This window comes from Dendrobates tinctorius, unplaced genomic scaffold, assembly GCF_039654945.1.
Source record: "Dendrobates tinctorius isolate UK_male_01 unplaced genomic scaffold, ASM3965494v1 ptg000152l, whole genome shotgun sequence".
Classification (NCBI taxonomy): Eukaryota; Metazoa; Chordata; class Amphibia; order Anura; family Dendrobatidae; genus Dendrobates; species Dendrobates tinctorius.
This window is the reverse complement of record NW_027361819.1, coordinates 866131-884224: the sequence shown is the minus strand read 5'-3', so window position 1 is coordinate 884224 and position 18094 is coordinate 866131. Positions and strand designations below refer to the sequence as shown.

At 44.0% G+C, this 18094-nt stretch overlaps 1 protein-coding gene across 1 annotated transcript in view; it reads right to left on the bottom strand.

Annotated features, from left to right (window-relative positions):
• Positions 1–350: 350 nt before the first annotated feature.
• The window catches only part of LOC141050663 (uncharacterized), a 40076-nt gene continuing 22332 nt past the window's right edge, over positions 351–18094 (bottom strand). The window contains exons 9-16 of the mRNA XM_073547254.1: positions 15295–15588; positions 14785–15135; positions 13400–13495; positions 12678–13055; positions 12249–12563; positions 8630–8971; positions 6230–6589; positions 351–3541 (exon numbers count right to left, since the gene is read on the bottom strand). Of these exons, the coding sequence (XP_073403355.1) occupies positions 3480–3541; positions 6230–6589; positions 8630–8971; positions 12249–12563; positions 12678–13055; positions 13400–13495; positions 14785–15135; positions 15295–15588 (2198 nt within the window). The 3' untranslated portion in view covers positions 351–3479. The remainder of the gene's footprint in view (positions 3542–6229; positions 6590–8629; positions 8972–12248; positions 12564–12677; positions 13056–13399; positions 13496–14784; positions 15136–15294; positions 15589–18094) is intronic.

Below are 18094 nucleotides of genomic sequence, written 5' to 3'. Positions count from 1 at the left end.
TCAGACCAGCCCTTCTGGCACCAACAATCATGCCACGTTCAAAGGCACTCAAATCACCTTTCTTCCCCATACTGATGCTCGGTTTGAACTGCAGGAGATTGTCTTGACCATGTCTACATGCCTAAATGCACTGAGTTGCCGCCATGTGATTGGCTGATTAGAAATTAAGTCTTAACACACAGTTGGACAGGTGTACCTAATAAAGTGGCCAGTGAGTGTATATATATATATATATATATATATATATATATATATATAGACTATAAGGGGATACCAAATGTGCAGGGTAATTTTTTTTTTTTTTTCTATCAATGGTTTTTATTCAGTATACAATAATAAGCATTGTAATAAACAGTTATTATTATTATTATTTATTATTATTTATTGTTATAGCGCCATTTATTCCATGGCGCTTTACATGTGAGGAGGGGTATATATAATACATACAAGTACAATAATCTTAAACAATACAAGTCATAACTGGTACAGGAGGAGAGAGGACCCTGCCCGCGAGGGCTCACAATCTTCAAGGGATGGGTGAGGATACAGTAGGCGAGGGTAGAGCTGGTCGTGCAGCGGTTTGGTCGATCGGTGGTTACTGCAGGTTATAGTTGGACATATATTCCCAACTAGAGCATAGAAAACGGGACAATAATGTAATATTATATATCAGTACTGCTAGTGTAAAGGTGGAGAAGTTGTCCAAACAGCCTCTCTATTGACGTTTCTAATGTCATTGTATTGATTTGCTGTTTTATGTGAAATAGTTGTGTGATTTTTCAGTCTTGAGGCATCTTGTACAGGCAGCTATCTCCTGTTCGTTATAATTGAGCTACTGAAGTAATAAGTGTTATGTAGCTACAGGCCACAAGTGGAGAGGGTGCAGCGACTGAAAATCCACATCAGCGCTAAAGAAAACTGCTACCGTCTATATGGCCGGAGTACAGACACAGAACAGGGAGTCACAGCGGCACACATTGACCCGTGTGACTTATATAGCGGGCTTTCCTCACGGTGAGCACCTGCAGTGGCATTAACGAGAGCTGATTGAGGTGGACTACCCAGCTAGTGTGGAGTGGGCTCCAGACAACGTGTGAAACCGGCTCTGGAGGTGTAGAGATAGGATCCTATTCTGGCCAGAGATGAGCTCGGAGTCTGCACCGTAGTGTGGGGTCTTTGAAGCGTAGAAGACATACTGAGTTACTCTGAGGGGTCTGATAACATTAAGATATGTCATCTGTGTCTGTAACTGAATATGAGCCTCTGCTGAAGCAGAAGACGTGGACAAGACTGACTGGTGCTGTGTTTTCTGCTACATGTGAAGTTTGGCTGCAAAACGGTTTGTAACTTGTTACAATGGACTGACTGTCCTTGTTCCATCATCCCACTTGTGGCCTGTAAGGGGGTAAGCAGATGACCCCCACAGTGCCCACGCATACTCGGTGCAGGGTGTTCTGGGAGGCGGAAAGTTATGTCGGCCAAATCCCTCCCTTACACTAGTACAACACGAGAAGTAAAGTGATAGGAGACAAAATTTAAAGTGTAAGAAGGGAAGTCCAGCACAACCAACCATAAAAAGTATTCCATTTTATTAGTAATCAATTAAATTTAGAGAAGAAAAAAGTTGGTGAAGAAAAAAGTTGGTCAAGAAAATTTTAAAAACTCAAGCGCGTTTCAAGCAGAACATCTGCCCTTAATCATATCTGTGACCTGTTTGTGCCGACTCTGCCAGCAGGATACGGCACCCTCCAGTCGATACATGCAGCAAACTATTGGCAGCACTGGTGAGTGCTATACTCTTTCTATAAACGTAAAGTGTGTTTTAGGGTGAATTAATAGGTAGCATTTTAGCCTTTTTTTCATAGCATTTCCATTATTTTCTTAAATCTATTTTGCAATTTTTGGGATCAATGCAATAGGTACTAGAAAAGTATGAGAAAATTGCAGAAAAAAAACGCCTTCCTAAAACATGACAAATTCTGAACAAAATACTGTACAAAATCACAGGAGATCAAATAATACCATTAACAATTCTTAAAATTCATTTTGTTTTAGTGTAAAAAGTTACCAAAATGGGGTCATAATGATATCAAACCTCTTAGATTGACCCATGGAGAACATGTAAGCAGAAATGGCTGATGGAACAGGTGGCCACGAGAGGTGGTGAGTTCTCCAGCAATGGAAGTTTTCAAACAGAGGCTGGACAGACATCTGTCCAAAAAAGGAGAGTCACAGTAGAAGGAACTACATCTCTGGAGGATGGATGTTTACTTAGTCCAACTTTACAGTCATTGCACTGAAGTTGTATTATAGCTGTCTTACTGTACATATTGTGAATGGAAATGACACTACACGCACAGCAATGGCTCCCGGGGTAGCCGCTCGTGGCCTCACCGGAGACATCAGATAATATACATGTGGTGTTATGGCTGATGGCACCGCAATGGGTCCCGGGGTAGCCGCTCGTCGTGGCCTCACCAGAGACATCTCAGATAATGTATATGTGGTGTTATGGCGGCTGGCACCGCAATGGGTCCCGGGGTAGCCGCTCGTCGTGGCCTCACCAGAGACATCTCAGATAATGTATATGTGGTGTTATGGCTGATGGCACCGCAATAGGTCCCGGGGTAGCCGCTCAGCGTGGCCTTACCAGAGACATCACACATAATATACATGTGGTGCTATGGCTAATAGCACCGCAATGGCTCCTTGGGTAGCTGGTCGTCATGGCCTCACCGGAGGCATCACACATATTGTACATGTGGTGGTGTGGCTGATGGTACGGCATTGGCTCCTTGGGTAGCTGCTCGTCATGGCCTCACCGGAGGCATCACACATAATGTACATGTGGTGTTATGGCTGATGGCACCGCAATGGCTCCTTGGGTAGCTGCTCGTCATGGCCTCACCAGAGACATCACAGATAATGTACATGTGGTGTTATGGCTGATGGCACCGCAATAGGTCCCGGGGTAGCCGCTCAGCGTGGCCTTACCAGAGACATCACACATAATATACATGTGGTGCTATGGCTAATAGCACCGCAATGGCTCCTTGGGTAGCTGGTCGTCATGGCCTCACCGGAGGCATCACACATATTGTACATGTGGTGGTGTGGCTGATGGTACGGCATTGGCTCCTTGGGTAGCTGCTCGTCATGGCCTCACCGGAGGCATCACACATAATGTACATGTGGTGTTATGGCTGATGGCACCGCAGTGGGTCCTTGGGTAGCCGCTCGTCATGGCCTCACCAGAGACATCACAGATAATGTACATGTGGTGTTATGGCTGATGGCACCGCAATGGGTCCTTGGGTAGCTGCTCGTCATGGCCTCACCAGAAACATCACAGATAATGTACATGTGGTGTTGTGGATGATGGCCGTTTTCTGCTCAGCTGGGTTCACCAGCATTATATACGCACTGACATGTTCTCCATGGAAAATACTGAGTGTGAACGTTACATTTTCAGAATTACATTAGTTAATAGCTGTTATGCCGAGCAGATCACTGAGCTCATTTACGTCATTGTCACCAGAACCTGGAAATAAAAGAAATAACTTTGTTAAATCATTTTATATGTGACTCCATCCACAATGTATATGATTCCTCCAATAATATGATCTTTTGTGCTGCTCATATTGTCCTCGGCAGCACATTGCCTGTGAAAATAGGACTCGGGCTGTTGGGAACAATGGAAGATACTGATCATTCAGTGCGCATTGTTAGGTGCAGTCTGTATAATCCGGCTATTAAATGACAGCTTGACTGGTAAATATTCACCGATCGGAGGTTGTTTATTGACGACGGGCGATTTGTGTGAATGAACCCTTAAAGTATGTGCACCTCTGCCACAGTCCCACTCATCTGAATTTGGGTCTGCACACATCTACAGCAACAGATGTGTACGACGGATAGTTAGAAGATGACAATCTACAGCGTATTTATCATATGCGAACCGGCACAAAAAATATCCTCAGCAAATACGTCACATCTGCATTTACCTCCCCGCAGGGCAGGTTCACACACTGAGGATTTACCATCAGATGGAAAATCCACAGCAGATTACAGCAAACACCTTTACCAAATGTCATCCAAACTCTGAGAAACACAATTGCTGGGATTTTATTTCCTTGGCATGTTGACTTTTATTGCAGATTTCACAATTGACAATGTAATGTGAAACTAGTCAATTAATGGACAAATTTAAATATTATCTGAAAATCTGCAAAGGACTTTTCCTCTGTAATTCACATTTAATGTAGATGTTACCTTAAAGGGAAGAACAGCATGTGACAGCGGCTAAAATACAGATTTCAGCAGTGTGTTGCATGTCCAGCTGTGTGCTGTAGTTTACAATATTGCCCGGACTACAGCAGTGTGTGCATCCTAGTCTGACTCCAACCCCTCCTGTGAGAAGCAGCTCACTGTCTTATAGACAATGTACACTCAGAGCCTGGTGTTGGCGGGGTCAGCTGTGGTGTGGGCAGGGTTAGCTTTCTGAGCTCTGCTGCAATGCTTAATCTATAAATTTTGATTGTGTCAGCCGGTACTCCATCCCCTCCTGTAATAAGCAGCTCACTGTCTATAGACAATGTACATTCAGAGCCTGGCGTTGGCGCAGTCAGCTGTGGTCTGGACGGGGTTAGCTTTCTCAGCTCTGCTGCATTGCTAAATCTATAAGCATTGATTGTCAGTTATTACTCCGCCCCCTCCTGTGATAGGCAGCTTACTCTCTAGACAATGTACACAGAGAGCCTGGTGTGGGCGGGGTTAGCTGTGTGGGTGGGGCTATCTTTCTCAGCTCTGCTGCGTTGTTACATCTATGAACTTTGATTGTGTCAGAATGTCTGCACCAAGTAAACTAAGTGAGTTTTATTTGAGCTCGGCTATCCTTATCATTCACATAAAGAAAAGGAAATGCACAAGCTCAAAAGTCACAACACTCCGATTTTCACTGCAGTCATACCAGGAGGGGGAATGGGGACCTCCATTCAAGAGATGGTGGGGGCCTTAGTGATCACACATTTATCATTCCGCACATCCATAGGTAATGAACATCCATGACGATCCATGAGACCCTCAGCAATCACACAACACCTCATTATTACATTCCATATTGTTTATAAGGTAAATGTGACCCAAATATAACTGATCACCAGGCTGATAGCTGGAATGATGGCCACCACCCAACATGTAAAAAACAAATTCTCTGCTCTTCATCCAGAAATAAATGATGATTTTTCATCTGTAGATCCATTATTTACATCCGTATGGATTTATTTTTCATACACCAGCAGTTAATAAAATTTACAAGACCAAATTCAGTTTCCTATGTTAGTAAATGCAAGGTAAAAAATCGGATGCTATATGGGATCTCACTTTTTTGAGAACCCATAGACTTGAATCGGCGAGTCTCACCCGGAGTATGGAAGGGTCTCGTGCATGCTGCGGTTTTTTTTTCATAAGGACATTCGGTTAGCGAGACAAAAATGTCATCTGCACATCGGAAATGCTAAACATTGGTTCAACTGCTGCCGAAGTGAGGTCGGTGTTTTTTCAGGGGCCGCACTTGGACGAAAAATGCGGTGGTGTGAACGTGGCCTTATCATCATCCTATTCTGCGTTATGTACAACAGATTTAAAGTGCCCCTGCCAGCAGGATTGTGCTGAGTAATTACAGACAGTGTCAGGTCAGCACCACTATACTGATTACAATGATACCTGGGGATGAAATCCGTCTTCTGCTTGCTGTGTAATGTTTACTTGTAGTTTTCAATTAGGCCGGTTTCACACTAGCGTGGGTGACGCAAGAAACTCGCACGAGTCTCTCAGATCAACACCTGGCGCTGCCGATGGCACTCGGGACCAGACATGTGGCTGCATAGAAATACATGCATTCACACGCTCCAGTCTGAGTTCCGGCAGCAGTGCTGGGTGTTGATGCAAGAGACTCATGCGAGTTTCTCGCATCACACACGCTAGTGTGAAACCGGCCTTAATGAGATTCTCGTGCTCTGGGGTGGCCTGTGGATGGGCCTGGGCGGCATGTGGGTGGGGCTTTATGTGGTTCTCTCCTTACATATGCATGCTTATGGGCTTATGTCAGATCACTGATCACTTACTGACCTGCCCCCTATTTTACATAATGCATAGAATATTGTGTAGAAAAAACTGGCCTTGTTCATTAACACTTCTTCCACCCCGTGCCCCATTATACGCTCCTCACCTTTGTCTATATAGATCTCTCTGCTCCCAGGATCATCCATGGACTCGTGACTCCTCGCTCCTATAGACATCTCTCTGCTCCCAGGATCATCCATGGACTCGTGACTCCACGTGACACAGATTTTGCTGTTCGGTTTCTTTAAATCCTTCTCAGAAATCTTACACTCAGTGGTGACATTAAATGTTTTATCAATAGTAGTCATATATTTTTCTTCTGAGGGACGAAGCTGTGTCTCTTGTTCTGACACACAAAACCACTGAATCTGGATATCTTTAGGATAGAAATTCTCTAGGTTCAGAGAATATTTCTCCTCCCTTTTGCCCAGAATGACTCTAATGGCTTTTCTGCAAATTGGTATACCTGGAAAATAATGCAAAGATTGAGGAATAATATACAATATACTGAATGTCCACTGTAGACGCCATGATGGGCAAACACCCTGTGCAGATAATAATCCTGGGCAGCCTCCGGGTGGATGGTGCCGAGTGTAGGACCATCTGCTCATGATCTTTGTCCTCCCAGCAGATCGTATGGAAACAGAGGCTGGGAGGAAATACATTTTGAAGTCCTGGTAAATAAAGTAAGATAATAAATACCCTCTTACTCCAAATGGGAAAAAATGACATTCCCCCAACGTTCCTGTGTCATCAGAAGCATCTCATGTGATATGGATGCACGTCATAGGGGAAGTAAATCTTGTGGAAATGTGTTTATATCATGCAAAATATATTACCCTACACACAAGTAATCAGTCACCACTATTTTTCCTTCCTCCAGCATCGCAGATCTGTCCTTAACACCTAAATAATCAACTTTAGGCCATCTGACACTGATAAGCTACAATACACATGGTGACATAAGGTGGAAACGAAAATATATTTGTTATCAATATACATGTTAGAGAGAAGATTATGCTGTGTTCAGTACAGCAGAGCTAAGTGTCATCACAAACTTCTCCGGCTTTCATCTCACAGTATGTACTGCAATGCTCACCCTACACTGACTGCTGTGGGATGAAAGCTGGCGGTGATTGTAATGATCCCAACAAGGCCAACATCTGCAAGGAGTTTGTATGTTCTCCCCATGTTTGCGTGGGTTTCCCCCGAGCACTCTGGTTTCCTCCCACACTCCAGACATATCAAAAGGGAATTTAGATTGTGAGCTCCAATGGGGACAGCGATGATAATGTATGTAAAGCGGTGCAGAATATGATAGTGCTATAAAAGGAAAGCATAATAATACTGGAGATCAGATCTGTCTCTCATTACATCTCACAGGAGGAGAAAGCCTGCGCTTTACTTTTATGGGGCGTGTTCTTCCTCCCTCCATATGATGCCTCCAGCTTATGATTGGTCAATTTCATGCAGGTGAAAAAGTACACACCTGTTATGATGAGTCACCGAAGGAGGAAAAAACAAAATACTAGCTAAGTCCAGAAAAACCAGAGAGGTTGGCAGCTATCGGATTGCAGACCCCTGAACCTATCCACAACAACTAGCAGTAGCCGTGGGGGGTTCCTACGGTGCCCTAGACCCCTCGATCACAACCAGAGAACTACATAGCCTAAAGACAGAAAGGGGAAAAACTAAACTGCCCCAGAGCAGACCCCAAAGCAATAGGCAGCCCCCAACATATAATGACGGTGAAGCAAGATGAAAACACTAACACAGATAGAAAGATAGGTTGAGCAAATGATGGGGCCCAAGCTAACTAAATAGGACAGGATAGGAAAGCCGCTGTCTGCCATCCGCAAAAACCCTATCCAAAATGTGCCAACCGACTGATAGGAAAAACAGGCCCTGAAGTCGCTAGGCTTCAAAAGACTATATCAGCACTCAGGTATATTATGGAGACAGAGCAAAAGATCAACAGATCAGAGACAAAAATGGAATTCAGCTCACCCCCGGCCGGGGATGGCAGAACTCCCAAAAAACAAAGCAAAACAAAAACAAAACTGAAGTGTACAAAGCAGAGCAGAAAAACTTAGCTTTAAGACGCAGGAATCAGACTGGTCTCCAAGAATCCAGCAGGATCACCAGCAAGGCAGAAGGACGTTGGCTGCCTTATATCCAGTCCTCAATTCCAGCCACCCAGTCATCATCTAGCTGCCCAGGTGTTTGGTAATCAGCCTCACTACCTTCCTTCACCAGAGGAGGGAGTTCATCAGACCTCAACGGAGAAGGGAAAAATGAACTCACAACACACACCCCCAGAGACACATCTCTGATGATGCCTTCTTGAGTTCAGCATAAATTATAACCTAAACTTTACCAGCTAATATCTCTACAACAGATGAGAAGTTAAAAAGTTGTTTTTCTGTTCTGCAGCCACTATTTATAACATATTAAAATTGGTGAAAGGTCCTCAATAAGGTTCCCATAAAATGAGAGGTGCACTCACCCTGCACACGTAAGGGTCCGCTGCTCCTCTCTAGTGGTCTCTCCAGGCTGGGGTGCTCCACGCTGCAGATGATCTCTGATTCCTGGTCTCTCACTGTTGGGGCGAACAGCAGTCGGGCTGTGCAGGAGAATGTGGAGTCGGGCTGTACCTGGGACTCAGTGACTGATACCTTATACTTATCACTGCCGTGTAGAGATTCCATCTGTCCCTTCTCCTTCTTATACCATTTCACAGACACAGTATCGGGAAAATACTGGGAGATGTTGTACTGGAAAGTATTGGGCCGTCTTATCAGTACTTGAGGTACCGGAACCTCCTGCATTACAGGACGCCGGAGAAAACCTTCACCAATGGAAAAAAAATCGATTAGGTGTTGTAACAACATGTAAATTTAATTATACATTTACTGTTTACCATACAGAAGCATAAAAATGTATAGAAATTACAAAAGTGATTTATATGTGCCCTGAAACACAAACAGTAAAAACAAACAATACAATGTCGCCAGCATAAAACACGGCCTCATAAAGAGGCATCGGTGTGGCATCATATTGTAGGGTTATATGGCTGTGACTGCACATAGTCATTGAATCGCAAACACTATATGCTGTACCGTCAGTGGCCGGCAGCTGACGTCGGCGTGCCAGTCATATGGTGACGTATAGCAGTGACGTCATGTGTCGCTATAACAGGTACGCCAAAGTCAGCTGCTGGCTCCTGCACCGGCTACAGAAGAGGTCACTGCGCGTCGTGGGAGCGGAGGAAGGTGACTAGAATGTTTTTTTAAATGTGTTCCCGAACAGCAGATGGGTCCGGAATCGTGGACATATATTACAGGATGGGCCCTGGATGGGGGAAATATTACAGGATGGGCACTGGATGGGGAAAATATATTACAGGATGGGCCAAGGATGGGGAACATAATTACAGGATGGGGGATATATATTACAGGATGGACCAAGAATGGGGAATATATATTACAGGATGGGCCCTGGATGGGGGAAATTCGGAAATATAATACATGATTAAGCCAGGATGGGGGATATATATTACAGGATGGGCCCTGGATGGGGACGTATATTACAGGATGGGTCTTGGATGGGCGACATTATTACAGGATGGGTCCTGTATGAGAACATATATTGGATGGAGGACATCATTACAAGATGGAGATAACTTGGCACTCATCTTAAGATGTCCTTAATCAGAAGACAAATTTTTATTAATGCAGTCTGTACAAAACATTTCGGCCTATATGGCCTTCCTCAGTCCAACTGCTCAAAAATGGTGGATAAATAATGAAGCTTTGTACCAGCTCCTAGTATAAATTCTCTGTAGTATTGAGTATAGGAAGTGTGTCGGCCCTCTGTATTAAGTCGGTTTCTGTGAGTAGGCTTTGTTACTATATATTAGGCCACTGTAAATGCTAGGCTGGAGCGCTAATGCATATAAGGCCCCTGTAATACATTGGTGATTCGTGGGTATGGGCACCCTGGACGCGGCTTCCACCGCCTGAGCGTCGACACAGGCGGTGCATTAATAAAAATTTGTCTTCTGATTAAGGACATCTTAAGTTGAGTGCTAAGTTATTTTCACTATTTACTCTGGTTTGGGTAACCTACTTGTGCACCCTGTAGTAGTGCCACACTATATTATACACGGATCATTACAAGATGGGTCCTGGATGGGTGATATAGTTTACAGGATGAGTCACGAATGGGGGAAATTCTTACAGGATGGGTCCTGGATGGGGACATATATTACAGGATGGGCCCTGGATTGGGGACATATACAGGATGAGCCCTGGATTGTGGACATACAGGATGGGTCCTTGATGGGGGATATATGTTACAGGATGGGCCCAAGATTGGCGACATATATTACAAGATGGACCCTGGATGGGATATATATATTACAGGATGGGCCCAGAATGGGGTACATATATTGCAGGATGGGCCCTAGATGGGGGACGGCAAAATTACTACTGGATGGGGAATGGGAACATTACTACTGTATGGCGGACATTATACCTTTGAAAGGCCCAGGATCGGGGACCCATATGTCTTTTTTTGAAGGCTACAAGGGTCCAAACATCAGACCAACATTCAGGTGGGGGCACATGTCCAAATTTGGCACCGGGGACCATCAGACTCTAGTTACTGTCTGATTCACAGTTCACATCAGTAAAGGTAAACAATACTGTACAGGATTTGTGTGGCAATCATTGCATTAACATCACACTTTACATTAATCAAGAAGCACCAAAGAATTAGACAGTTTTTATAAGTGCAAGTTCACAAAGTTTTTAGGACACAGCAGAGTAACGTGGTTGTGTCCACAGCCCTGGTATTGTGCTTGATACACAGTTCAGATCATACTGTATTACTATTACAGTATTTATTTACATTCATGCTGTAATATCGTGTTGTAGTGGTATGATCCAGATCCTGTAAATGTGACTATCTCTTTGGGTAGCGTCAGTGTAGGAGGTCAGCCCCTGCTAAGAACTGAATTACTCTGTGACTTTAAGAGACAATTCTTCCCTCAGATTTTTGTGCACTTGGACTTTCCTCCCTTGCAGCTTGAGGTGTGTAGGCTTTGAACAAGAAGCAAGAAGTGAGTCGGTTCAGGAAGTGGAAAGGGAGCATCGGGCTTGTGACAGACAGGCAGGACAATGAGTGTATCCTAAGAACAAGAAACTGGTAAATGAACTAATGGTTTCAAGGGAGAAGATAGTGCCCGGTTAACATAGGATCGATTACGAGGACCATGTCAGAAAGAAAGAGTCACATCGCACAGCCAGGGTAGTACTTTCCGAGCACCTGAACCTGAGAGAGAAAACAACGCTATGGTTCTAGTAATTTCTCAACATTGAAAGTGGGAATGAGACTGGCCTGGATCTGCAAGAAGACAAATCAGTTAACCTGAAGTTAGAATTCAACACAACAAACTCAGCTCTACTACATCAAAACCAAGCAGAAGCTATCAGACTTTCTTCTAAGTGTTACAAAATTGTGAATGAGACACCGGTGTTCAACTGTGTTAAGGTGTGGGGCAGGCTTCTTTAGCTAGAGCGCCCTAACAACGCGACCCGAGTATCAGAAGCCAGGAAGGAAGTTAGAAGAGAGAAATTTGTAGAAATTGTTTATACTCTTTGTATTGAACTTTGCATCTCCATAGCTGGAACGTGACTATCTCTCTTTGTATCTATTATTGCTGTTATCATTACAATAACTGTTTCGTTTCGGCCTCCTCCTCTACTGCACCATATTTGAGTTCTGCCCAGTGGTGTTGTTCAGGCACCGCTACATCAGTATAGTTTTAGCTTCTTTCTTTTATATTCAGTGAAACAACAATCACTGACTTCAGGGTGAAACCTCGGGTGCAGCAGTCTTGCTAGGCTAAGGGATATCACCAGTGAAGTCCAAAAGAACAGAAACAACTAGAACAGGAGGGATTTAATGGCTGACTACACAGCTTCTACTTATTTTATCTGTGTTTGTGGCTGGGGATAGATTTATATATAAACTTGAACACCTTTTCGATGAATGCAAGCCATAGGCTGAGAACAACAATGATCAGTCGTGTAAATATACGGACAGTAAAGCGCCGTTCTTACTCTTCATTAGCTCGCTCCTTGTTAGGACCTTCGTTTCTTTTTCCTTATTTTCCTTCATTGCTTTGTGATTCCAGGTGACGCTCAGCTTGAAGTTTGGATACTTAAACACACTTTCCTGGATGGTGCACCGGCTGCAGACGTTATATGTGTGATCAGGGTTTTCCTGAAGATCCTCTTTGGATCTTAGTGGATTTTGCTCCGTTGACCATTTGACAGTGACATGTTTCGGATAGAAGTTCTGCAGAGTCAGAGCGCACATCACGTCCCCGGACTCAGTGAGAGAAGCCGACACAGGAGCCAACACTTGTGGTTTTGCTAGAAGATAATATATATCACATATCAATGAAGTGATTGGTCTATAAGACATAATGTAGCAAATAATCAGCATGAAATAAGGAAAATATTACAGAATTATAAGTATAAATTTACCATGAACAGATTTCGGCTGGAATTTCTTGTCCTTGGTTTCCCCATTGGCGATGACTGTGCAGGTAATAAGAGCTCCGTAATGTCTCTCCACCGTTGGTATAAATGCCAATATACTGGTGACATTGAATAGTCCTTCTACATCAGACTCATCTGTCTCTTTAGAAAGGAAATATTCAGACATCTTCAGGACCTCTCTTTCCTTGGACGGCTGGTTTGCAGTACTGGAGACTTCCTGGACTTTTCTATCTTTCTCAGTCACCGTCCATATGACTGTAACATCCTCCGGGCAGTAAGAGACCGGACACTGAAGAGTCACCTTTCTCCCAAGTGTCCACTGATCACGTCCTCTAATGTCCCCAACAATCAGACACCGGTGACCTGATGGAACAAGACAGAAATGGATGTAATACTGTATTCTGTGCACACGTCTCGTTATATACTACTGTCCTGAGCTGTTAGTGTACCCGCAGGTAAAGAGCAATCAGTAACGCCCACGATTGTGGGAGTTTTAGTCCCTGTTCAGGAAGATCATCAGAGAACTGTTGGAGAACGTCTCTTTATGGAGGACACGGCAAGATGATGAGAGTCCTTCCTGTGATTACGCTGCGAAAGAGCTGAGCATCCCCTGTAGATTATTGCTGATCTATGGTGGTCTCAGCAGGGGGGCACATTGAAAGTTTATTGTTGGGTCATTTCTCAAAAAAACAAAAAAAACCCCTCACTTTTCTGTGGTCTTGTGGCTGGCCAGTCTTTAATGTCATCCAGAGGAGCAGAGTCCATTTCACTGTTTTCTGGAGATGCAGCCGAGCTCTGGATGTCTGTAAAACACATCAAACATATCTCAGAACACGCACCTGGTCACACGCGCCAGTGTTACATTGCACGTACCGTATGTCAGAGGTGGGTGCAACTTGATTCTTCAATAAATTTCCACTCCACTGCACACTATACCACCACCGACACCAAGTGATAGTACCTGGGAAACATGACCCCATGATGGTCCCCCCAAGTCTCACTTTCTCTTCTTAGCAGACTTGCTCTGGGAGCTCAATTAATTTTCAAAGACTGACAATTTTTTGGTGGGAGGGGATCTGAGTCTAAGAAGTCCAAGTATAGGATCTGATAAATTTGAGAAGTCTAAGGCCACGTTCACACTATCAGTATTTGGTCAGTATTTTACATCAGTATTTGTAGCCAAAACCAGGAGAGGAACAATCAGAGGAAAAGTCTAATAGAAACTCGTCACCACTTCTGGATTTATCACCCACTCCTGGTTTTGGCTACAAATACTGATGGAAAATACTGACCAAATACTGAACATGTCAACGTGGCCTAAAGTCTGAACTAAGTTGTAAAGTCTGAGTCTAGGATCTGAATTAACATTTTTACTTGATCCATTTTAGTGATTGTCCAGATGTTAGGGTTGTTGTTGTTAAACATCTATGATGCTATTAAGGTAGATCAGACACATTTTAACATTGAAGATTTTTTTTGGCTGCAAACATTACTATTTAATTGTGGCCCTTATGGAGGTCAGACACTCCTTCAGTTGGAGCCAAGCCTTACCCAGTATAATATTGACAATAATACTTCAGGGGTTCAGACTCCATAATGATATTAGTTTGGGCAATATTGATAATTTTTCTGTAAAGGCTGTGAAATTAATCACCTGCAATACTGTACGGTCAGTTAAAGATTGCACTATATTTAAGATTTTTTTCATCACATATCGTAAGTGAGTGGCATTAATGGCGATATATAAGTGAGTAAAATAAATATCAGTGCACTTTTTTCTAACTCACCAGTAATAATCAGCAGCATTTGAATGAGTAAACAGCAGAGATGAGAGCTAGCTCTGGTTGCTGCTGTTACAGGCAGATGTCGGCTGTGTAATAGTCAGAATCTGCTGGGAATGGTGTGGGCTCAACTTCTAAGTCGAGGTAGATTAAAAAAAGAGGCAGCGCTGCACTTTTATCTACTCACAAACTCAATCACCTATAATACTGTACGGTCATTTAGAGATTTCACTATATTAAAGATTTTTTTCGTCACATATCTTAAGTGAGTCTCCTGAATTTCATGAATACAAATCAGATCATCATATCACCTTGTATAGAGAGGGGTCCGGTGCTCATTTCCGCCGGTTTTCCTAAACTTGGATGCTCCACTCTGAAGATAATCTCTGTTCCTTGGTCGGCGCTGACTGATGGAGTGAACTTTACGCACGCTCTGTATGTGAATGTGCGATCCTTCTGCCGCTCTGGTGTGATGTCAGAAATCATATATCTATCACTATGAACCAGAGGGAATAACTCCGGACTGTCCTTCTCCTTCTTCAGCCACCTCACACTCAGCACATCGGGGAATACGTTGGACACCTCACATTTCAGTGTGGCTGTGATACCAGGAAGAAGGTTGGGAACGGGAATCTCCCGTAATTCTGGCTTCCATGGAAAATCTATGAGATAAATATACAGGACACACATCAACACAAAGGACCAATATACAATGATAACAGAGTAAATAAAGACAAATCGGTAGCAAAATCATGTGATGTAGATTGATCGGATCCTCAATATCTCTGATCAGTACAGACGAGGCGCGTTACAGTTCGTACCTTTATTAACAAGTGACATCTGCTTCCACTCCCAGCCATCCATGGACTCATGCTTCCAGGAGACCTTCACCGTGGACTGTGGGTCTCTGAAGAAGCTTCCGGGAACTGTACATTCGCTCTCTATAGTGTAAGTGCCGTCTGTATTTTTCACAGTTTTACTAGAGCTCAAATTCTCTTTATCATTCCATTTTATCTGGATGTCAGAAGGATAAAACTCCTCAATGGGCAAAGAGCAGAGAACATCACCGGAATCAGTCAGGGAAAGTTTTATAGGATTCAGGACTTTGGGTTTTGCTGTGAAACAATTGAAAATTATTTAGTGAAATATCAATTTCAGGAAGTAGATATTCTTTTTGTGAGGTAAAACATTTCTTTGCCTGTTTAAAAACTTGTTTACCTCACAGAAAGAAGCATCTGTGATCCCGTGCTGTGATGTCTGCATGCCTTCTATCGCTTCCTCTATGTTCACAGTCAGAGACAGCCATTACACAGCACATAGCGGGGGTGCATTTATTAGATTATCTCATGAACATTTTTTTTCTTTAACACATCCAATTGTGGAACTTACTATTATTCCAAAATCTATTGATTAAAATGTACTTTGTTTATGGGAAAACCCCTTTAAGGCCCCCATGCACATTAGATAGCTATCAGCCAATCAATTATTCAGCAGACAGCTACTTCTCCCAAAGCCACCATACACAGGAATGCTCAGCCTGGGTCCTCTGCCTTTTCCCCAGACCCTTCCTATCTTCCTTAGAATCATAGAATCGTAGAGTTGGAAGGGACCTCCTGGGCCATCTGGTCCAACCCCCTGCTCAAAGCAGGATTCGCTAAATCATCCCAGTCAGATGTCTGTCCAGCCTCTGTTTGAAGACTTCCATTGAAGGAGAACTCACCACTTCTCGTGGCAGCCTGTTCCACTCATTGATCACTCTAACTGTCAAAAAGTTTTTTCTAATATCTAATCTGTGTCTCCTCCCATTCAGTTTCATCCCATTGCTTCTAGTCTTTCCTTGTGCAAATGAGAATAAAGTTGATCCTTCTACAATGTGACAGCCCTTTAGATATTTGTAGACAGTTATTAAGTCTCCTCTCAGTCTTCTCTTTTGCAAACTAAACATTCCCAAATCCTGCAACCTTTCCCAGACTTCTTCCCACCTTACTTCCTACACCCCTCTGTTATCCTCCCAGACCCCACCCCATTATCCCTCATAGATCCCTCCCTGACTTCACTCCCAGATTCCTCCCTGTCTTCCCTCTCAGACCACTCACTGTTTTCTCTCCCAGACCACCCTCATCTTCTCTCCCAGACTCCTCAATGTCTTTTCTCCTAGACTTCTCTCTTTCTTCCTTCCAAGGACCCTCACCATCTTCTCTCCCAGACCCTTTACTGTAATCACTCTCAGACCCCTCCCTATCTTCCCTCTCAGACCCCTCCCCATTTTCCCTCTCAGACCCCTCACCATCTTCCCTCCCAGACCCCTCAATGTAATTTTTCCAGACTTCTCTCCTTCCTTCTAAGAACCCTTACCATCTTATCTCCCAGACCCCGCTCTGTCTTCCCTCTCAGACCACTCACTGTTTTCTCTCCCAAACCACCCTCATCTCTCCTAGACCCCTCAACGTCTTTTCTCCTCGACTCCTCTCCTTCCTTCCAAGAACCCTTCCCATCTTCTCTCCCAGACCCCTCACTGTAATCCCTCTCAGACCCTTCCCCATCTTCCCTCTCAGACCCCTCCCTATCTTCCCTCTCAGACTCCTCACCATCTTCCCTCCCAGACCCCTCACCATCTTCCCTCCCAGACCTCTCAATGTGTCTGTTCTCCCGGACCCCTCAACGTCTTTTCTCCTCGACTCCTCTGCTTCTTCCTTCTAAGAACCCTTACCATCTTATCTCCGAGACCCCTCCCTGTCTTCCCACTAAGACCCATCACTGTCTTCCCTTCCAAACCCCTCCCCGTCTTCTCCTTCAGACCGCTTCCCGCCTTCCCTCTCAGACACCTCACCATCTTCCCTCCTAGACCCCTCACCGTCTTCCCTTCCAGACCCCTCCTTGTCTTCTCTCTCAGACCGCTCCCCCTCTTCCCTTCAAGACCCCTCATAGTCTTCCCTCCAAAACTCATCACCGTCTTCCCTCCCAGACCCCTTTGTTTCCCCTCCCGTTCTTTTCTCATAGTCAACTCACCGTATTCCCTCCAAGACCCCTCCCTGTTTTCTCCCAGAGCCCTCCCCATCTTTCACATACTCCAAATGATGTTCTCTACCAGACCCCTCACCGTCTTCTCCCCATGACCTCTGAATTTTCCCTCTAGACACCTCTAGCAGTGGCTAACCTTTGTGCCAAGCAAAAAGATCTTTATCTCCCTGAACATTTTCTGTCGGGGGAGAGTTCGGGAGGACAACATACACATTATAACGTACCAAGTAAGCATAACTAATTGTAATGTTTTAATTCATCCCCTGCTTTTTTAAAAAAAATCTCAATCTCTTGTAAAACAAATTGCAAATTAAGCAAAATAAGAATGAAAGTTATTGTCCATATATTAAACCATCTAAGTATAAAACATATTGCTTCTTTACAATGGACCTAATATATATTTTTTACTTGATATTGGTTTGTGGCTGACCACCTCTGTTTTCCTTGCGCGCTGGGTTATGCATGCCATTATTTCTGTCTTCATTGTGATTGATCTAGGCTGCTGTACACACATACAGCAGCCCTGACTTGCCCCAGGCTCTTTTTGATTGGGCACCTGTGTCTGGTCCTGTTTCACACTTCATCTGTGGTTGCTGGTTC